This window comes from Vitis riparia, chromosome 17, assembly GCF_004353265.1.
Source record: "Vitis riparia cultivar Riparia Gloire de Montpellier isolate 1030 chromosome 17, EGFV_Vit.rip_1.0, whole genome shotgun sequence".
NCBI lineage: Eukaryota > Viridiplantae > Streptophyta > Magnoliopsida > Vitales > Vitaceae > Vitis > Vitis riparia.
Window position 1 is genome coordinate 6551069 of NC_048447.1, and position 17291 is coordinate 6568359.

General features: G+C 31.1%; 1 protein-coding gene across 3 annotated transcripts; it reads left to right on the forward strand.

Moving 5' to 3' along the window:
- The first annotated feature begins 12736 nt into the window (after positions 1-12736).
- On the forward strand, positions 12737-17277 carry LOC117904659 (E3 ubiquitin-protein ligase AIRP2-like). 3 transcript variants are annotated; one of them, XM_034817376.1, is made up of 6 exons: positions 12737-13028; positions 13650-13812; positions 13945-14011; positions 14341-14575; positions 14684-14846; positions 17139-17277. In XM_034817376.1, the coding sequence occupies exons 1-6, from the start codon at positions 12946-12948 to the stop codon at positions 17259-17261; spliced, it is 834 nt and encodes a 277-aa protein (XP_034673267.1). In that variant the 5' UTR covers positions 12737-12945; the 3' UTR covers positions 17262-17277. The 3 variants fall into 3 exon arrangements, with proteins under 3 accessions (XP_034673267.1, XP_034673269.1, XP_034673268.1); XM_034817378.1 differs by lacking the exon at positions 17139-17277 and adding an exon at positions 16088-16308 and having other exon boundaries at positions 12742-13028; XM_034817377.1 differs by lacking the exon at positions 17139-17277 and having other exon boundaries at positions 12743-13028; positions 14684-15096.
- The last annotated feature ends 14 nt before the right edge of the window (positions 17278-17291 follow it).

Below are 17291 nucleotides of genomic sequence, written 5' to 3' on the forward strand. Positions count from 1 at the left end.
TTCTAAGCATATGACTGTAGTATGTGTTGTCAAAGAATACCCTTAGAAAGTAATTGTCTGTATTATTGGCACAACAAAAATAGTTTAGGTGCATGCATTTGGAAATTAGCATAACCACTCTTTAGAATATGTGACCTTTTTTAACCAGAAATTCATTCTAATTGAGTCATACCTATGAATGACGATGTTATTCATTCATGTCCAAATTATTTGTCACAAAAAATATGTATAACTTTCTTCGACAATATGGAATGCAATTGAGTTATTCTCAAGCATGGAACTTCAAAGAAAATGCTAAAGAACAAATTCACGATGTACCCTAATGTTCATATAAGTTGTTACATTGGTTGTGTATACGACTTATTGAAACAAATTTGAGTATAACTGCTAAATATAGATGTTCAAATGATGGTCATTTCATACAATTGTTTGTTACACTTGTAATCTCAAAACATAAGTTTAAAATGGGGTGTCGTCCTAGTATATCAATAGATTCATCCCACATGAGTAAGCTTTACAAGGATGCTATGTTTTCAACTTCTTCATATGATGTTGATGATGACATGTTTCCACTAACCTATGACTTATTTAGTTCTAAGAATTATAAGGACTAGTTATGGTTCTTAGAGAAGTTAAAGTTGGTCATTAGTGAAAAAGATGTTATAATAATATTTAATACACCAAGGGATTATCAGTAGTGTTTTGGAGGTATTTGGTGTTGAATACCATGCACATTGCTATCATCACATTAATGAGAACTTTAATAGCTTTCTTACAAAGCATAACACTCAAAGAAGGAAATGGAAAGAAAATGGCAAATGCTCAATTTTATTGCGTATGCGAGGTTAGATTAGGATTATGAGGTTCCAATGGATACTAAAAACATTTAACCTTAATTTGACTAAGTGGGTTGAAGAAAATAGCCCTTAGCATTATCTCAATTTAAGAAGATACGTTGGGACAAGATAACAAGTAATCTTGTAGAGTTAAAATTCTTGGTTAAGACATTAACATTACCATATCATTTGTATTTTCTTCATTAAGCATATGGATAAGTTAGGATCTCTTTTAATCGAGCATGAAAATGGACTTCTAACATGAAATAGGTGTGTTGGTCCTAAAACGGAAGAAAATATTATATTGAACATTGCAAAGTGTGAAAATTACACCACTCATTTACACATAGGTAGTTCTATTAAAAAGTATCCAAGGGAAAAGCATACCTCGATGTGGACTTGATCGAATGAACTTGCAAATGTCTGGAATCCCATGTGATTACACTTATGCAACAATAGATCAAATGGGGTTTGATGTATTCGATTATGCTGATGATTGGTATAAGTATAATTTTCAAGAAAAGACATACTCTGGAAGCATGTGTACTTCAGTAACTCATGACGTGCCAATGATTTATGAAAATAGAATCATTCGTGATAGCTTGGGTTATACTTATCCCTTTTTTAATCCTCCAACCACAAGGTACTTTCTTAGAAGACCTAGGAAACATTGAATCGAGTCTTAATTCATGTTGAAAAAAAATGGTTTATTATATTCAATTTAATGAGACCGGGCATAATCATGCGACATGCAACAACCCATTACGATGAATATTTGCTTAAACTTTATAATGTAACATTGACTCTATATTATTGTTTAATTGTTTGGTATTCTTTGATGTTGTTTCCCTTATTATAATCAATTATTAATTTAATGGTATTGTAATGTTTAGTGTATACATATTGTGACTATATGTTGCTCTTATATAATAATGTAAGTTTATTAGCAAAATGCGTACTTTGGTGAAGATTGTTCGAACATCTACTTTAATGACATAGATTCACATGTCATTCCATTCAGATAAACATTAAATATAAGAACATAATAGGATATGAAATAAAATAAAATATATGCAGTACTAAAGAGGTAAAACCAATTGGAATGTGATAATGTATATTTATTTGTTTTTACCTTTAACTTGAATATTTACTTTTTAATAATTGACTGCCTTACTTAAATCTTGCCTACATTACTCAGGACAAATAAGATGGACAACTTCAAATGTATAGATGTCATCAATCATAATTTACATTTCAATAGATAAAACCAGTATGGTTGTCATACATTCACACAAAGGGACAAGTTCAAACAAGTTTATAGAGCTATATTAGTTGATATTATATCATATGAATTTGAAGTATAAGCAAGCAACAATAAAGAAATTATGTATTATTTATTTCAAAGTGCTCATATAAAAGGCATAAGATCAATTATTAAAGTAATTTGGATTCGAAATAGTTATTTGTATACTCTAATGAATGTAAAGCAGTGTTTTAAAAATCGAATTGGATCGGTGGGTTTGATCAGTCAAATTGTCAACCAAACCCTGATTCGATGCGATTAAACTTTTAAACTATTAGAGGCTTCAAATTAGGCACAAATCGTAAGACCGGTGGTTGGAGCGCTAAATCGGTAAACTATTTACCAATTCTAAGCTGATAACCAATTTTATATGTATAATGACAAAATCCTAATTGTTTGGACTAACTAGGTCTTCCATGGGTTGTAAGGCTTGGTCACCACACAACTTTGTGGGTGAGAGAGAAGGCTATTTAAAACCTTCAAAGGAAACTTCATTCATTCCCCTCTTCCGATGTGGGACGATTATGAATGTTGAAGTTTTAAAAAGATTCTACAAATTTCATATACCAAAGCTTGAACCTAAGATCTTGAATTCAAGGCACAATAAAGACGTCATTGGACTACTTATATTATGTTATTAAAACTTGTACAAAATAAAAATAAAATAACATAATGTATTTTAAACAATTTTGTAATAATAAATAAATAACTATATATATAGTTATTTATGATGATTTTTAATTGTAATAATATAAAAATAATATATTTATGATGTTATCGGTTCAACTATGGTTCAACCTCCCATCCAACCAGTAAATCGTAAACCAGTAACTTTTTTTAGTTTAATCACTACTCGGTTTTCAAAGCATTGATGTAAAGTAAATGATTTTTCCAACCAACTTTAGCTTTTTTTTTTAATCAGTTATTTGTCAATTGTCAAATGTTAAAGATTTGTGGTATGTGCAATTGTCCTCATTGTATACAAAATTGAATTGAAAAATGGAGGGTATTGAAGACATTCATTAACTTCATGTAGTATAAAACCACAAATCTCTTTTAATTTAGATTGATAGTTAGTGTTGTCTTAGATTGTATTTATATGGTTATGTAATGGTTTGATGTTGATAATCCAAATAAGGTGGTTGAGTCATATTTCATAGACATTAATTGGTGAACTTAATCCATGGGGAAAAAAAAATTGTGTTTATTCATGACTAGATGAATATTAATAATAAATGGGATTATTGTGATTTTAATGGTACTATACTCTAAATCATTTGAATTGTTTTCTTCATAAAATTTGTCAATTTCTCATTAATGAGGGTTGAATTGAAAAAAGAATGAAAGCAATTATAATAAAAGAGGGTTGAATTTATGTAGGCATTAGGCAAAAAAGAGGTCAACTCTTATATGTAGAGGTTTAACCCCGAACATGAATATTGTTTTGCTTCTATGCGGCTAATGGGCATAATAGTGGTTGACCCTTTCATCGAGGGGTTGTCCCTAATTTGGGTTATGACCTTTGGACATAATAATTCTACAACACTAACCAACCCTATGGTACATCACTAAATAAAATGCCTAATTTTTTACTTCATAATCTCTATTTCATTTTTCTAAATACCAAAATATACAATTATTATGAAGAAAATGAACTTTCTCAATATTCGATTACAATTAGTAATGACAGCCAACACATAATATTTATTCTTGTAAGTTTAATATATCTTAAAATTTTACTTTTGTTCTCTAGATTCATAAATTTTAAAGAATTCTAAAGTATGAAATTAAATTAACACACATAAAGTGTTTCATCATGTCAATTTTTTCTTCTTTATGCCTAAAATAAGATCATCAATGATTAATCATACAATGCATTACTTGATCCCACCCTTCAAGATCAACACAATAGCCACCCAATCTTTTCTTAAATATTGATTTTGAAGTCGATGTACTCATGAAACCACTTATTTCCTATCATATGTCATTGAGAGTGTGTTAACATAATGTATGAGTAAAGCTTATCTTATACTCAATGATGAAAATATTAGTAATCACGGATATATCGGTATTTCAATTTTATGAATATATCAGATATATCAAAGATATATTGGTGGATATTTTGACACAAAATATCGATGAGCCTAAAATTAATCAAAACCGATGGAAATGTTGAGAAAAAAATCTAAAAATGATATAGAATTTAATAATAAACATTTTAAAGTTGTTTTTATAACAAAAAAAAAATGAAATATGTATATGACATAATTAATTATATTTGATAATAATATCATATATGTTGATAAAAAAAATATAAATTTTATAAGTTTATATTTATTATTAAATTACATAAAATATTATTCAATAATAATATTGTGATATTTGATTATGATATATTTAATATTAAAATTATGATTCATTTTAATTCAATTGTATTAAATGATATAATATAAATAATGATATATGAATAAATTTTTTAATATTTATATTTTTTTATATTTAATTAATATATAAAAAAAATTGTTAATAAATTTATCAAAATAATTTTTATATTTTAAGTGATTAAATGCAATTTAAAAATAAAATAATTAGAATTAATTTGTTTATTAAAATATTCTTTTAATATTTTGTTTTTATGAAGATTTTAGTATGTGTATTCTAGTGTGTATAATCTAATGAGGGAGTAAGGTAGTCTAGTGGTGAGCCAAAGTTGTGTTTGTTTGTTTCACCATGCTTTGACCAAGTCAGCCACGTTGACCAGACCATTGATCGCATTGACCATATCGAAAAATCGGTAAAATCGTCGATAAATCGACAAAAAATTGTTGAATTCGTGGAAATATCACCCCACCGATATATCTTCTCAATATTTATATTGGTGGTTGCCGATAAATTGATATTTCAAGGATATATCATAAATATATCCCGAAATTTTCAACCATGCTTATATTAAGGATAACATTTGGTGTAATAGGAAAAGAAACATCACCCTAAAGTATGGAAAGAAAAAATGTCTACAATTAGGATTCCCTTCCTTTACATTCATGTTTCAACATGGCATGGAAATCCCCTAAAAAATGTGTCTTACTTCATTAAAAGAGTGTATGCAAAATTAAGGAGGGTGGGAAGGGGGGAAAGGGGGGAGTGGTGTTGGTGTGGGCATTTATGATAGAGTTTAATGAAATATCAATGAATCCCTTCCCAACTAAGCATTGCACTTGTTCACATGTCATACCATAGCCACCAATACGCAAATCACCTCCCTTTTAATTATATCAACCACAAGGGGTGGGAATAATTTTTTTTGGAGAGACAAATTCATTACTATCATATTGTAAGAACAATGGTTGCTAAACTTGTGATTTAGGACTCACCTAGAATCTCTCGACTCATCAAACACATAGTCAATAACATGTGTCTCTTTCATATTCAACCTTCTATATCATGACACATAAAGTTGTAAAAAAGGTCACTTACACAGTTGCTCATTGCCTATGACAACATGTTTTGTTTTTTATTTTTTGCAGTCATATTTCGTTTAAGGCTTTTGGATCTACATCTGCATTATTGTACCCATATGATAGAGTTTACCAAAATATCAATGAATTCCTCTTTAGCTAAGCATTGCACTTGTTCACATGTCATTCCATAGCCACCATATACACAAAACACCTCTCTGATAATTATATCAAACACAAGGGGTGGGAATAATTTTTTTGGAGAGACAAATTCATTACTATCATATTGTAAGAATAATGGTTGCTAAACTTGTGATTTAGGACTCACATAAGATCTCTTGACTCATCAAACATATAGTCAACAACATGTGTCTCTTCCAAGTATTTTGATACATAAAGTTGTACAAAAGGTGACTTAGGATCTCTCGACTTGTGATTTAGGACAATGGTTGCTAAACTTATGATTTAAGACTCACCTAGGATCTTTCAACTCATTAAACACATAGTCAACAACATGTGTCTCTTCCGTATTCAACATTTTGTATTTTGATACATAAAATTTTACAAAAGGTGACTTGCATAGTTGCTATTTGCCTATGACGACATGTTTTGCTTTTTATTTTTTGCAGTCGTATTTCTTTTGAGGCTTTTGGATCTACATTCACATTATTATACCCATACGATAGTGTTGGCTCCTTCATATTGTGTTATCTAACTTGCAAGTCATCCTTGTTTGTAGAAAACACACATCCTTTTACATAAGGTATTTCAAAAACTCTTTCATAAATACATCCAATACCACCTTAAAAAAATAATAAATAAATAAATCTTTACCCACCCGATGTCTACCTCGCATTTTTCACATGCATCCCTACTTAATAGAGAGACTCGCTTTTTAAAGAAAAACTTGTTTTTATAAAAATTAGAGTTGTCATTTTTTTTAAGAGAAAAAAAATAAAAAATAAATAAAACTTTAAAAAATGATCCCTTTTTTGGAAAAGTGTGTCTTTGAAAACCTAATCTAAGTCCAAAAGTCATGTTACCTATCAGAAAAGTACCCATAAGGTAGCAACACTCTAAGCCCTAAAACATGTTTCTACTGATTAAATTAAGATAACTATGGAAATTAATTGGATACCATGAATTAAGGAGTATATAACAAAACAATAATGTAAGCATAATCAAATAACACTCAAGCAAGCCATGCACACTCAAAGAATCAATAATCAAGAAAAAAAAAACATACTTTAATAGCATGTTAAGAGTTTTCATAAAATAAAATAGTTAGTTTACAAGTAGCAATCTCATAATACATACAATATGCATTTTACCAAAAATCAAGAAGCAATGATACAACAATAAAGGAATCAAGCAAGGCAAGATATCCTCCTAGCTAGCATTTCCAACTCTAACTTTACTCATTGTTTCACCAACAAATCGATCCATACAACAGAGTGTAGTGTAATAAATTCCATAGACAATTGAAAAATGGGATGTTGAAAGGTAAAATATATATTTATCACATTATATAAAACATAAATAATGTTAACATCATCTCCAATATAGTTTACTTGCTTTATTAAATGTCAAATACTTCATCATATACTTATTTAAAAGACAAATAATTACTTGTAGAAATGTCATACACCCTTTAACGCATATACTTTCCTTCCTCCTATGTCCATGTATAGATTGAATAAGAAATTGTAATACCAATTCTACTCAATTTATGTTGCCAATTAACTATTCCTAAGGTGTATACGACAAGAATTGACTACCTTCCAAATGAGAAGGGAGAGCCAATAAGGTTACACACAAGAATACTAGAACAAACCACTTAAATTCTTCAATATTATTAATCGCAACCATCATTGCCTCTAAATCCTTAAATTTTGGCATTGGACTAGATTTAACATTTGCCTCTCTAAGAATCAACTTTGTTCCAGCATGTGAAATTCCCATCCTAATCCCTACATTATGAGATATCGAAAGGATCGTCTTCCGCCTAGATAACTCAAGTTGGGAATAAGCAATTTTCGTTTTGCTCAACAACCAAGAACATAAACTTAAATTCAAGTCATTGCAACCTATTTGCAATAAACCCTCGTCATCGAAACCAAGTTCTCTAATGGCATTCTTCCTCACATCAAAGAGCAATTGTATTCTTATAAGGAATTTACACCTAGAATAACGAGAACATATCATCATAATATCACTACATTAAACAACCATAATTCATTACTAAATAAATCAAATGTTAGAGACAGCTATTCACTCATACAATTAAGGTCAATGTGAATAAGATATTTGGATATGCAATCATCATAATTATGAAACAACAATGACATACATTAACAAAGAAATGAGAAATATTTTATCAAATCATCAAAATGAAAATCATTAAGATAGGCTCATAATTACATGGCTAGCGTGAGAATTAGTCTTTTAATTATAGGGTCTGCGACTATTATGCCCACTACCCACATAAAAGCACACAATATGCATTTATGAGCCTCTATTCTACCTATTATCCAAGTCAAAGTAAATAAATGTTTACATCCATAATATAGTCTCTAAAACAAAAGGTTAGCTTTTATTATGCTTACTACCCACATAATTCAACCTTAAGACCCAACCTCATTTAGTACAACTATTTTATTTTCTTTTTTTATATAAACTTGAAAATTTTAATAATCAAGTCAGGAAAAGTCTTCAAACAAATAGTTATCATAAAACCAATATTTCATTTCTCAAACTATGAAAACTTAACACTCATATATTCTCAAAACCCAAATTGGAATCAAATCTTACATTGCAAGTTCAAATTTTGATTTTCCAAAATTTTTTGTATTCTCCATTTCCTTCAAATTTTCACAATATATCCAATTAACAAAGCTAAACAATGAAACATTTTGAAACCCAAAGGAACAAGATTAAACAAAACAAAATGCTAAACAATGTTTCTTAAAATCAAACTCTCTTCTCATTTAATTTTCAGATTTTCTTTCCATTTTTCCCATTCTCCCTAAGATCCAAATAGAAACAAACTTGTTACTTAAGAAAAGAAAAGAAAATCAATAAAGATCAACAAGATCTCATTTTACATCATTCTTGAAAATTGAAACTATAATTCATATAAAATTGACATTAAACAAATTAAAATATAACAAAAAGATAATTAATAAATAAAATATTAGTATAGAGATATGTAATGTAATCAAGTTCAATTCAGAAAAATGCACACTTTAACAGGTGCCTCATCTTCCTCTTCCATGATTTGATGGTAGAAGGGCTTTCCAAGCAGATGGATATGGTAAAAAATGAACAAAAAAACTAAGAGCAAAAAACTTAAGAGTTGGTTTTTAAGAGCTTCAAAAGTGTCTTCCTTCCCTTGATGTCCTTTAGCCCTTGGTTGGATCTTGTAACACTTGAGTCAAGAGGACAACCTCTTTGAGTTATCTTTTAAAGAAAGTGTAAAACCAAGGTTTGGTTAATCTCGGTTTTGATGATAACAAAATAAGGTTTGAAACTAATGATTATATTTCAAGTGTGACTAGGCAAGATGATTTCTAAAGTGGTAATCATAAAGACAAAATCAAGTCAAAGGGAAATCAATAAGAAGAAGAAGAACTCAAAGATAAGTGTTTTTCAAGGCCTACACTTCATAGGATCTTTGTAAGGTTGTTGATGCATTAAGTTTTTCATGCATTACATTCTTTACTAATGTACCAAAATCATCCAAGAGTTATTTTGTTTTAAATCTTTTAAAATTGGATGATTTCATATTTTCAACTAAAACATTGTGTCAAATGATTTTCAAACTTGTTTAAAAGGGTTTTAAGTTAAAAATATGGTTGTTGAGCCAAAAACAACTCAACCGCGCGAGTAAGGGATCAACTCAATTGGTTGAGAAATTTGCTCAACTGGCTGAATCGGCTAAGGAACCGTTCAACTTGTTCAACTCAACTGGTTAAAAAGGTGCAAAAAATCTTCTCTCTCTTCTAAAACACTTGTTCAATGACCGAAGTTGAACCTCATCTGATTGAGTACTAGTTGAGAGGCAATCGAGGTTCAATGGTCACTTGCCATGCATTAAATGTCAATGGCTAGTTTGGCATTCTCCTCTATAAAAGGGCTTCAATCTTCATTATTTCAAAAGTTTAACCTTCATAAACCTTTCTTAAATATATTTAAGTCTTAGGAGATTATTTTTTTAGTGCACCAGTATTCTAAAACTCGCATATCATTAGTGCACCATCTAATCCTAGTTTATCTGTATCATTTAAGCCTAAGTTTTATACTAGGATTTTATGATATTATTTCCTATCTTCATTTGTAAATCTTTGAGAAGAAAAGTCTAAGTGTGAGGTATCACTTAAGGGGTTGTTTAAGAGTGAAGTATCTCTTGAGGATTTGCTTGGAACCAAAAGTCTAAGAAAGTTGAATGGATCCATAATCCAATTATATTGCTTGAAGGTTTGGGTTGGAAGCCTTGAATTAGTGGAACCTCAAGCTTGAAATTGAAGTTAGAGAATAGTGGATGTAGGTCGAGTTGCGTCGAACCATTATAAAAATCTTATGTTTGCATTTTCTCTTCCCTACACTTCTACTTTATATGCAATTCTTTTTGTATTGTTTTATTATATATTTGCATATAATTGTCTCTTGCATTCACATAATTTAAATTTTCAAAACGAGATCATAACCCCATCCACTCCACCCCCCTCCCCTTTCTCCCTCTCTCTAAGGTGATTACCTTAGGTTGAATTAGCCAATTTTTTCTATTAGAGAGCATTTTTTTCAAACGAGAAGAAAGAAAAACAACAAGCAAAAAACAAAGTTCTCAAAAGCTTTTTTTTTTTTTGCTTGATGTATGGTTGCATAACTCTCCAAAAAAAAAAATGACCTCCCTCATTCATTTTATAGAAAAAAAAAAATGGCTTCTTTAGGACACTTTTACCCTTTTCATTTTGTTCTTGTAAAAACATCATCTTCCCACTTATTTGCTTCATTTCATTATTTTTCCAATTCATTTACCTCTCAATCTCTCTTTTTTTCCTTTACTACCGAAACTTTGACACCAAAACCACTTTCAAATAACAAAAAAATAAAAAAAATAATGAAATTTTAGTTGAAATAAGGGTGATAGTAGGTTTTGTTTGATAGGGAAAAAAGATCAACAAGAGAGGTGAGTTAAATGTGATTACACAAAAATAAAGTTACACATATTATTTATTATCTAGAATAAATACAATTCTTTTGGAATGTATATTATTATGACTGATAAATATTAATAGGGCACCATCACATTTTTAACTAAGTTGTTAACATATGTATTGCATGTCATGGATTATTATGGGGATAATGTTGACCTTAAGGGTGACCAATATTGGGACATTGAATGGTCACATGATATTCTTCAAAGGAATATGTATAACAAATATTCAAGTATTCATCTCATCATTTTACTATCATGCCTAAAACATCATTTTTTAATAACACTCCAAATTTTGATTATTGGTGTTTCATGTAATGGTGATTGTGGAATGTTCTTAATCAATTATGTAGAATATTTTATGCATGACCATTAATTCAAGATTCTAATCAACGGTGGACTGGTTTTGAGAAAAAATAACAACAAAATTATTCTACTTTGAGAATTTGTCCATGTAATGAATTCATGAATCATTGGGGGTTGACTCTTAGTTTCAAGGAATTTTACTCGATGTTCGAAGTTTAATTTTTTAATATAGTTTGATACATTAAACACATATTTTCAAACCAAGTGAAATTTTTTATTAGAATATTATATTTTTTTTATTAACACTTTCATATTGCTAATAGATACATAATCAAATTCATGTGAATAGTTTGATTTATAGAATTTAACTCATTAATGCTTTGTAAATGAATCATAACTTATAGTTTAAGTGTGGATGAAATTTTATATTCAAAACTTAACTACAGTCAAGTCCAAGGTGACCATTATGAGTGAGAACTTAACTTTATATCTCTTTGTAAATGACAATTATAATTAAATTCAAATAAATAAAAAAATACTTGATTGAGAATTTAAATAGACAAATATTCTAATTTTAGAGAACTTAATATAATAGTTCTTTGCCAATGAAACTTAGTCAATCACAATTTAAGCTCAAGTAAATTGCAGTTAAATCAAATAAATATTATAATTGAAAACTTAATCATAATTAAGTTCTTTGTAAATAAAACTTAATAAGGTACATATTATGATTGAGAACTTAAAGTTCTTCATAAATGAACTTAGAGGGTATTTATTTTTTTAGCTTTTTGTTAAAAGCAATTTGCTTTCAAATTTTAAATCGTTTGTTTTTCTATTTTTTTCATAATTTATTATAAACTTTTTGTTGAATAGAAAAAGTCAAAATATTTTACTTTTTTTAAATAGAAAAGGTAATATGTGAATTTTTCTTTACTTTTTAATGTTTAATATAAATAAAATATTACAAAAACAAACAATATCATACTTAATAATATTAAACATTAAAATTCTATTTAGAATTAAGTAAAAAAACGAACACCACCTTAGTCTCCTTTTTTTTTTGCCACTAATGGTGAAGTCGGGATTAGATTTATTTAGAAAAGTAATATTAATTATTTACATATCTTAATTTCCTTTCATGTCGATTAATGTAGATTAGATGAGATAATAGTAGAAGTTAAACTTTATTTTGTTAAAATAAAATAATAAACTGAAAAATAAGGAAAAGCAGTGCACCGGCGGAAACAAAAGGAAAGGGACATTTTTGTGGTACAAGAATCATTTTAATCTCGTTTGAGAGCGAGGGGGGTTTATAAAGATGGGTATTAATTGAATCCTTTTAGCCAAATAACCATTTTCTCACCCAGATTGGGATATAATATGTAACTGCTTTTACAGAATTAGAGTGGTGAAATTCTTCTGCCAATGTAGCACATCAATACTTCTAATAAAAATTCAGGAAAAATAAGCAAAATTTTCTTAAATAGACGGTTGAGGGTTGGTTTGTTTGGAAGAAGAAAAGCCTCTTGGCCAAGTCATAAGCCTCACTCACGGCAAAGCAATGAAAAAGCAGTCAAAAAGCAAGATAGGAAGTCAGAGATCTTAATAATGAGTGGAAAGGGTCAAATTTCAAAACAAAATGGCAGGCTAGGACTGACTCGCTTGCTCGCTCGCTCTCTCTCTCTCTCTCGCCATATATATGGTATGTTTGAGGGAGAATACAATCCCACCAGTAATCCACTGCTAGAGAAGACTGGCAAACCCCAGGGCTTGAGTTTTGAATTGTGATTCAAACCCCACCCCCACTAAGAGAAAAGACTCAGTAATATGTTGGATTATCAGCTAGCAAGGTCTTCTTTCCGAGACTCCCTTAAGGCTCTTGAGGCTGACATACAGCACGCCAATTTTCTGTGAGTTCTGTGTGTGAGTATGTTCATTTGTACGTGTGGGTGTGGCTATGAAGGAAGTGGAATATAGATGTTTTTGGGTTTTCTCAATTGGTTTGTTTGCTGATCCTGTATCCTGATTTAATGCATATCAATCAAGGAACCGTACTTTCTTTCTCTTATATTTGTTGGCTGATCATGTCTTTTGATCGTCTTTCTGTCACTTTAAGCTTTACCACTTTGAGCCTGAAAGATTTGCAAGGGATTTGTGAAAGTGTCCCTTTTTCCCTCAACTTATATTCTTTTCTTCCAGTTTGGATTTGGGAACATGGGTATGAAAAAGATTGCAAATTTTCTGCGTGGGATATGTGGATTTTCATGAAAATGGCTCTGTTGACGGTTCTATTGGGCTTTTGTTATAACTGGTCAACTTGGTGTTGTAGTTGTAAATAGATATTGGGTTTACAGTAATTTGCAAACTGGGGAGCTGAACGTAGTTTGATCAAGCGCTCAGCCAACTTAGAATTTGTGCTCTTGCTGCAGTTGTTTTTACTGTTTTGTCTATGGAGCTTTTTCATTTTCTGAAATGAAACTGAAATTGGTTTTTGGGTTTGTCATTTGATTGCATTTGGATTATTTTTGCAGGGCAGCTTCAATTCCCAGAACCAAGAATGGTTCTTGGCTTCAGATGAAATTGGCCTACAATAACTTAACGCCAATATTTCTTTTCTTTATCCAGTGGATGAATTGCTCATGTACATATCTGCTTCCCAGTTATTTAAACCTTGTCCACATAGTTATATACAAGGTTGGTTCCCTACTTTAATGTCTATGCATTTCTAATATAAATAAATTGGTTTTTCCCCACTCTTCCGGGTGGGTTGGGGAAAGAAAGGCTTATTACTTGGTAGTCTTAGTGGTTGATTTCTACATCATTCAGGTGCACCCAGAAAGGCGACTAAAGATCTCATCATATGGAAGGAAAGCAACATTAAGGGAATTCTATGGTTTGTAAATTATCTGGTACTTTTTCCTTTTTCGACACTGTCTGATATGTTGTAATGGTGGTAGGAGATCACAACCAATGGTTCCTTTTTGTGTTACATGGTATTTTGAAACAAGTCCATCTTGGTTTCATTTACGCAAAATGAATTCATGTTCTTTTCTCCATGGTTCCAGTTTACTTAAACCATTGGATTCCAAAAGGATGGACTTGTGATTCTAAATTTACTTTTTGAAAAAGGAAGGTGCTTTAAAATTTTGTGGAAGTAAAAGATGGAGTTTCTTCCTTCTCCACATGCTTGTTTTGCATGCTCTAAAAGAAGCAAAATTGCAGCTGTGATATTACCATCTCTTCAACATCTGCATAGTTATTCATCTGAGCTAGATTATGCTCAAGAGGAAGATCAAAGGTTGCAGCCAGTTGTTAGGAAGAGACCAGAGGAGAGGAAGAAGCTTTTGGATGTTGATTTGGAGAGAGAGGATGAATGTGGGATCTGCTTAGAGCCTTGCACCAAAATGGTGTTGCCTAACTGCTGCCATATGATGTGCATAAGCTGCTTCCATGACTGGTAAATAAGACCACATTTCTCCTTTCACTTTGTAGTGCATTTGATTGTGACAATATAAGTGAATTTCTTGTTCTTAACCATCTCCATTTTGCCTTTTTTGTACAACAGGAACACAAAGTCAGAATCTTGCCCATTTTGTCGGGTTAGTCTAAAGAGAGTGAATTCGGGGGACTTATGGGTTCTCCCCTGCAGAGATGATGTTGTTGACATGGAAACTGTATCAAAGGAGGACGTGTTGCACTTTTATCTCTATATACACAACCTGCCAAAGGTTATTCCAGATGCTCTTTTCTTGATGTATTATGAATTCTTAATCTGATCAAATGTAGAAGAGATGAATGATGTACAGAGATTTTCTGCATGTCACCTATAAATGGAGTCCCTACCGAGTTTCATGCTTAGATGTAATCTTGTAAGGTTCATTGAATAGTCAGCTCCCTGTTGATGTTTGTGCAGAATAATGCATATGCTCATTGTAAGAGACGTGATGATTCTATGAAATTTCTCATTTTCTTCACCAACTTGAAATTCTCTTTTGTGACACACTTGTTGAAATTGCACAAGAATATGGGAATGATATGATTTTTTTAAGGTGCTTTACTATGTTATGATGAGAAGCTCAATTTGATCAGTGAACCAGTCTATTGACTATGGCTAATTTCTTCTAAGGCATGCTTTTGAGTAGGCTAGAATTTATCCCAAAGTGGCACCAGATTGTTACTTTCTGATTTCATCGGTATTCACTATCTCAATTTATCCACATATCAACCTGAGCTAGCTTGGTTTCAAGTGCTAATTACGAACATATGATAGTATGGAGACAATAGAATAAGTTACAAGGTTTAGAGAATAGTTCTTAATTCAGAATGAGAACAACATCCTTGAACTAAATGATTTTCTTAAACTAGAACAAATAACTGAGAGGAGATATTTCATCTTCTTATGAGAGATAGTAGAAACCAATAATGCCCTTAAGCTAAGTTAATGGACACTCCAATGAAAATGAATTAGTGTGTTGATGGACAAAAAGAAATACAAGCCTCTAGTTCATTGAAAAAATGGGCTTTGGACATCAACATCCAAAACATGTACCCAGGTTATGTAACACAGTCCTTAACTAATCCAATACCATGAAATAAAATTCAGGGTGATCCCCCAATAAACATTTACAAATAAAAGCAGGCAGAAGGGGAAAGATGAGAGATGCACACTCATTGAGGTTACTGATTGTTGCTTTGAAGCAGACGACAAGCAATTAGTTGTGGTTATAGCTCAAGGCCAGGGAAGGATTGTTAATAGTCAGCTAGTTTAGACCTTCCAAGTATTATAAACATGAATCTTAAATATACTCAAGCGGATGATGAAAATGTGAAAAGGGATTCATGTTGCCACCCTTAAGTGATTGGATCATGACTTTGTTAAGCTACACCTATTCATTTCAGATTTGCTTTTAATGCTATTTATCATGGTTGACTTGACAATTTCTGCTAATTGAATCTTGCTTTGTGTCAGAAAAAAGGCCACACAAAGCTTTAGAGGTCCACAGGATTAATGGAAGACAAAATGGTGCAAGTGTGCAACCGCTGCAGTTAATAGCTTTATGAGGTTCACATTTTGCATTGAAATGTATAAGATTTGAGCAGTAACATTTTGAATAATTCTATTTCTTCCTTTATATGAAACACATAAATACAAGATGGTTTATTATTCCAACGAAAGCCTCCCTTTTCCCATTTGGTCTTACCCTCATTGACTGCATTTTACATGATAAACTTGATGTATTTCATTTCCATGTACTTACAGATGACACAGGAACTTGAGCAATAGAAAGCCACCCTTTGAGTACCAACTAGTAGTTTAGGCCAGGTTCAAATGGTTTACTAGACCTAGCCTGTGATTTTTCTGGTTCAAAAATAGGCTTCCCCTGTCAGATAAAGAGGGAAATAGCAGTACTGAGCTACATCTGAGATGGGAAGGAAAAGGAATTTAACTTGATGGAACTGGCCTTTTTTCGAAAATTGGATCATATTCGCAGTAGTGATACACTTTCTACTGAAAGAGGTGATTTTCTTTAACAGAAAAAGGATGGATTTAGTCCAGTAGTTGGTTAGATTTTCTCAGTCAATCACCTGCCTTGATATTCATTAACCACGTGGAATCACATAATATCATAGAACTGATGTTAAATGCCTCATTGTAGGTTGTGGTCTCCAAGCACAAGTTTGCTAAAATAAACATCCTATTCTAGGTATACCCTTCCACAGAGCCATCCTGTTTTAACCATATACCCATTTGTGTTTTCTATTGCGCATATGAATTGAGGCATTTCCATTTCTTTTGATGGTGAACTTGTGTTCTTCCTCCTTATTTTCTTTTCTTTTTATTCACGATTTTGTGTTATCCTTTGTCTGTTGGAACCTAGCCTCAAGCTCAAGCAGGGGATTTTGGTCGATTTCTTAGTTCTCTGTTTTCTTGCTCCCTGTTTGATTTTTGACAATTCTGATTAAACTAGCTACCAGTTTATGTCAATCTCCGGTCTTGTTTTGTTTCCTATTTTTTGCAGAATGTCAGTTGCAAAAGACCAACGCAGTTGAGTAGTCAAGATTTACCCACTTTTTCAAACCCCAGTAATTTCCCTGTTTGGGGAAAGAAACATCTCAAAAAAAGCTTCAATCAGAGTATTTAATCATGCCAGTTCTTAGTTCATGTTTCTAAC

Coding starts and splice junctions, on each gene's coding strand:
- LOC117904659 (XM_034817376.1), top strand. CDS start 12,946: ATGTTGGATTATCAGCTAGCAAGGTCTTCTTTCCGAGACTCCCTTAAG. Junction 13,029..13,649: donor ATACAGCACGCCAATTTTCT/GTGAGTTCTGTG, acceptor TTATTTTTGCAG/GGCAGCTTCAATTCCCAGAA. Junction 14,012..14,340: donor AACATTAAGGGAATTCTATG/GTTTGTAAATTA, acceptor GCAAAATTGCAG/CTGTGATATTACCATCTCTT.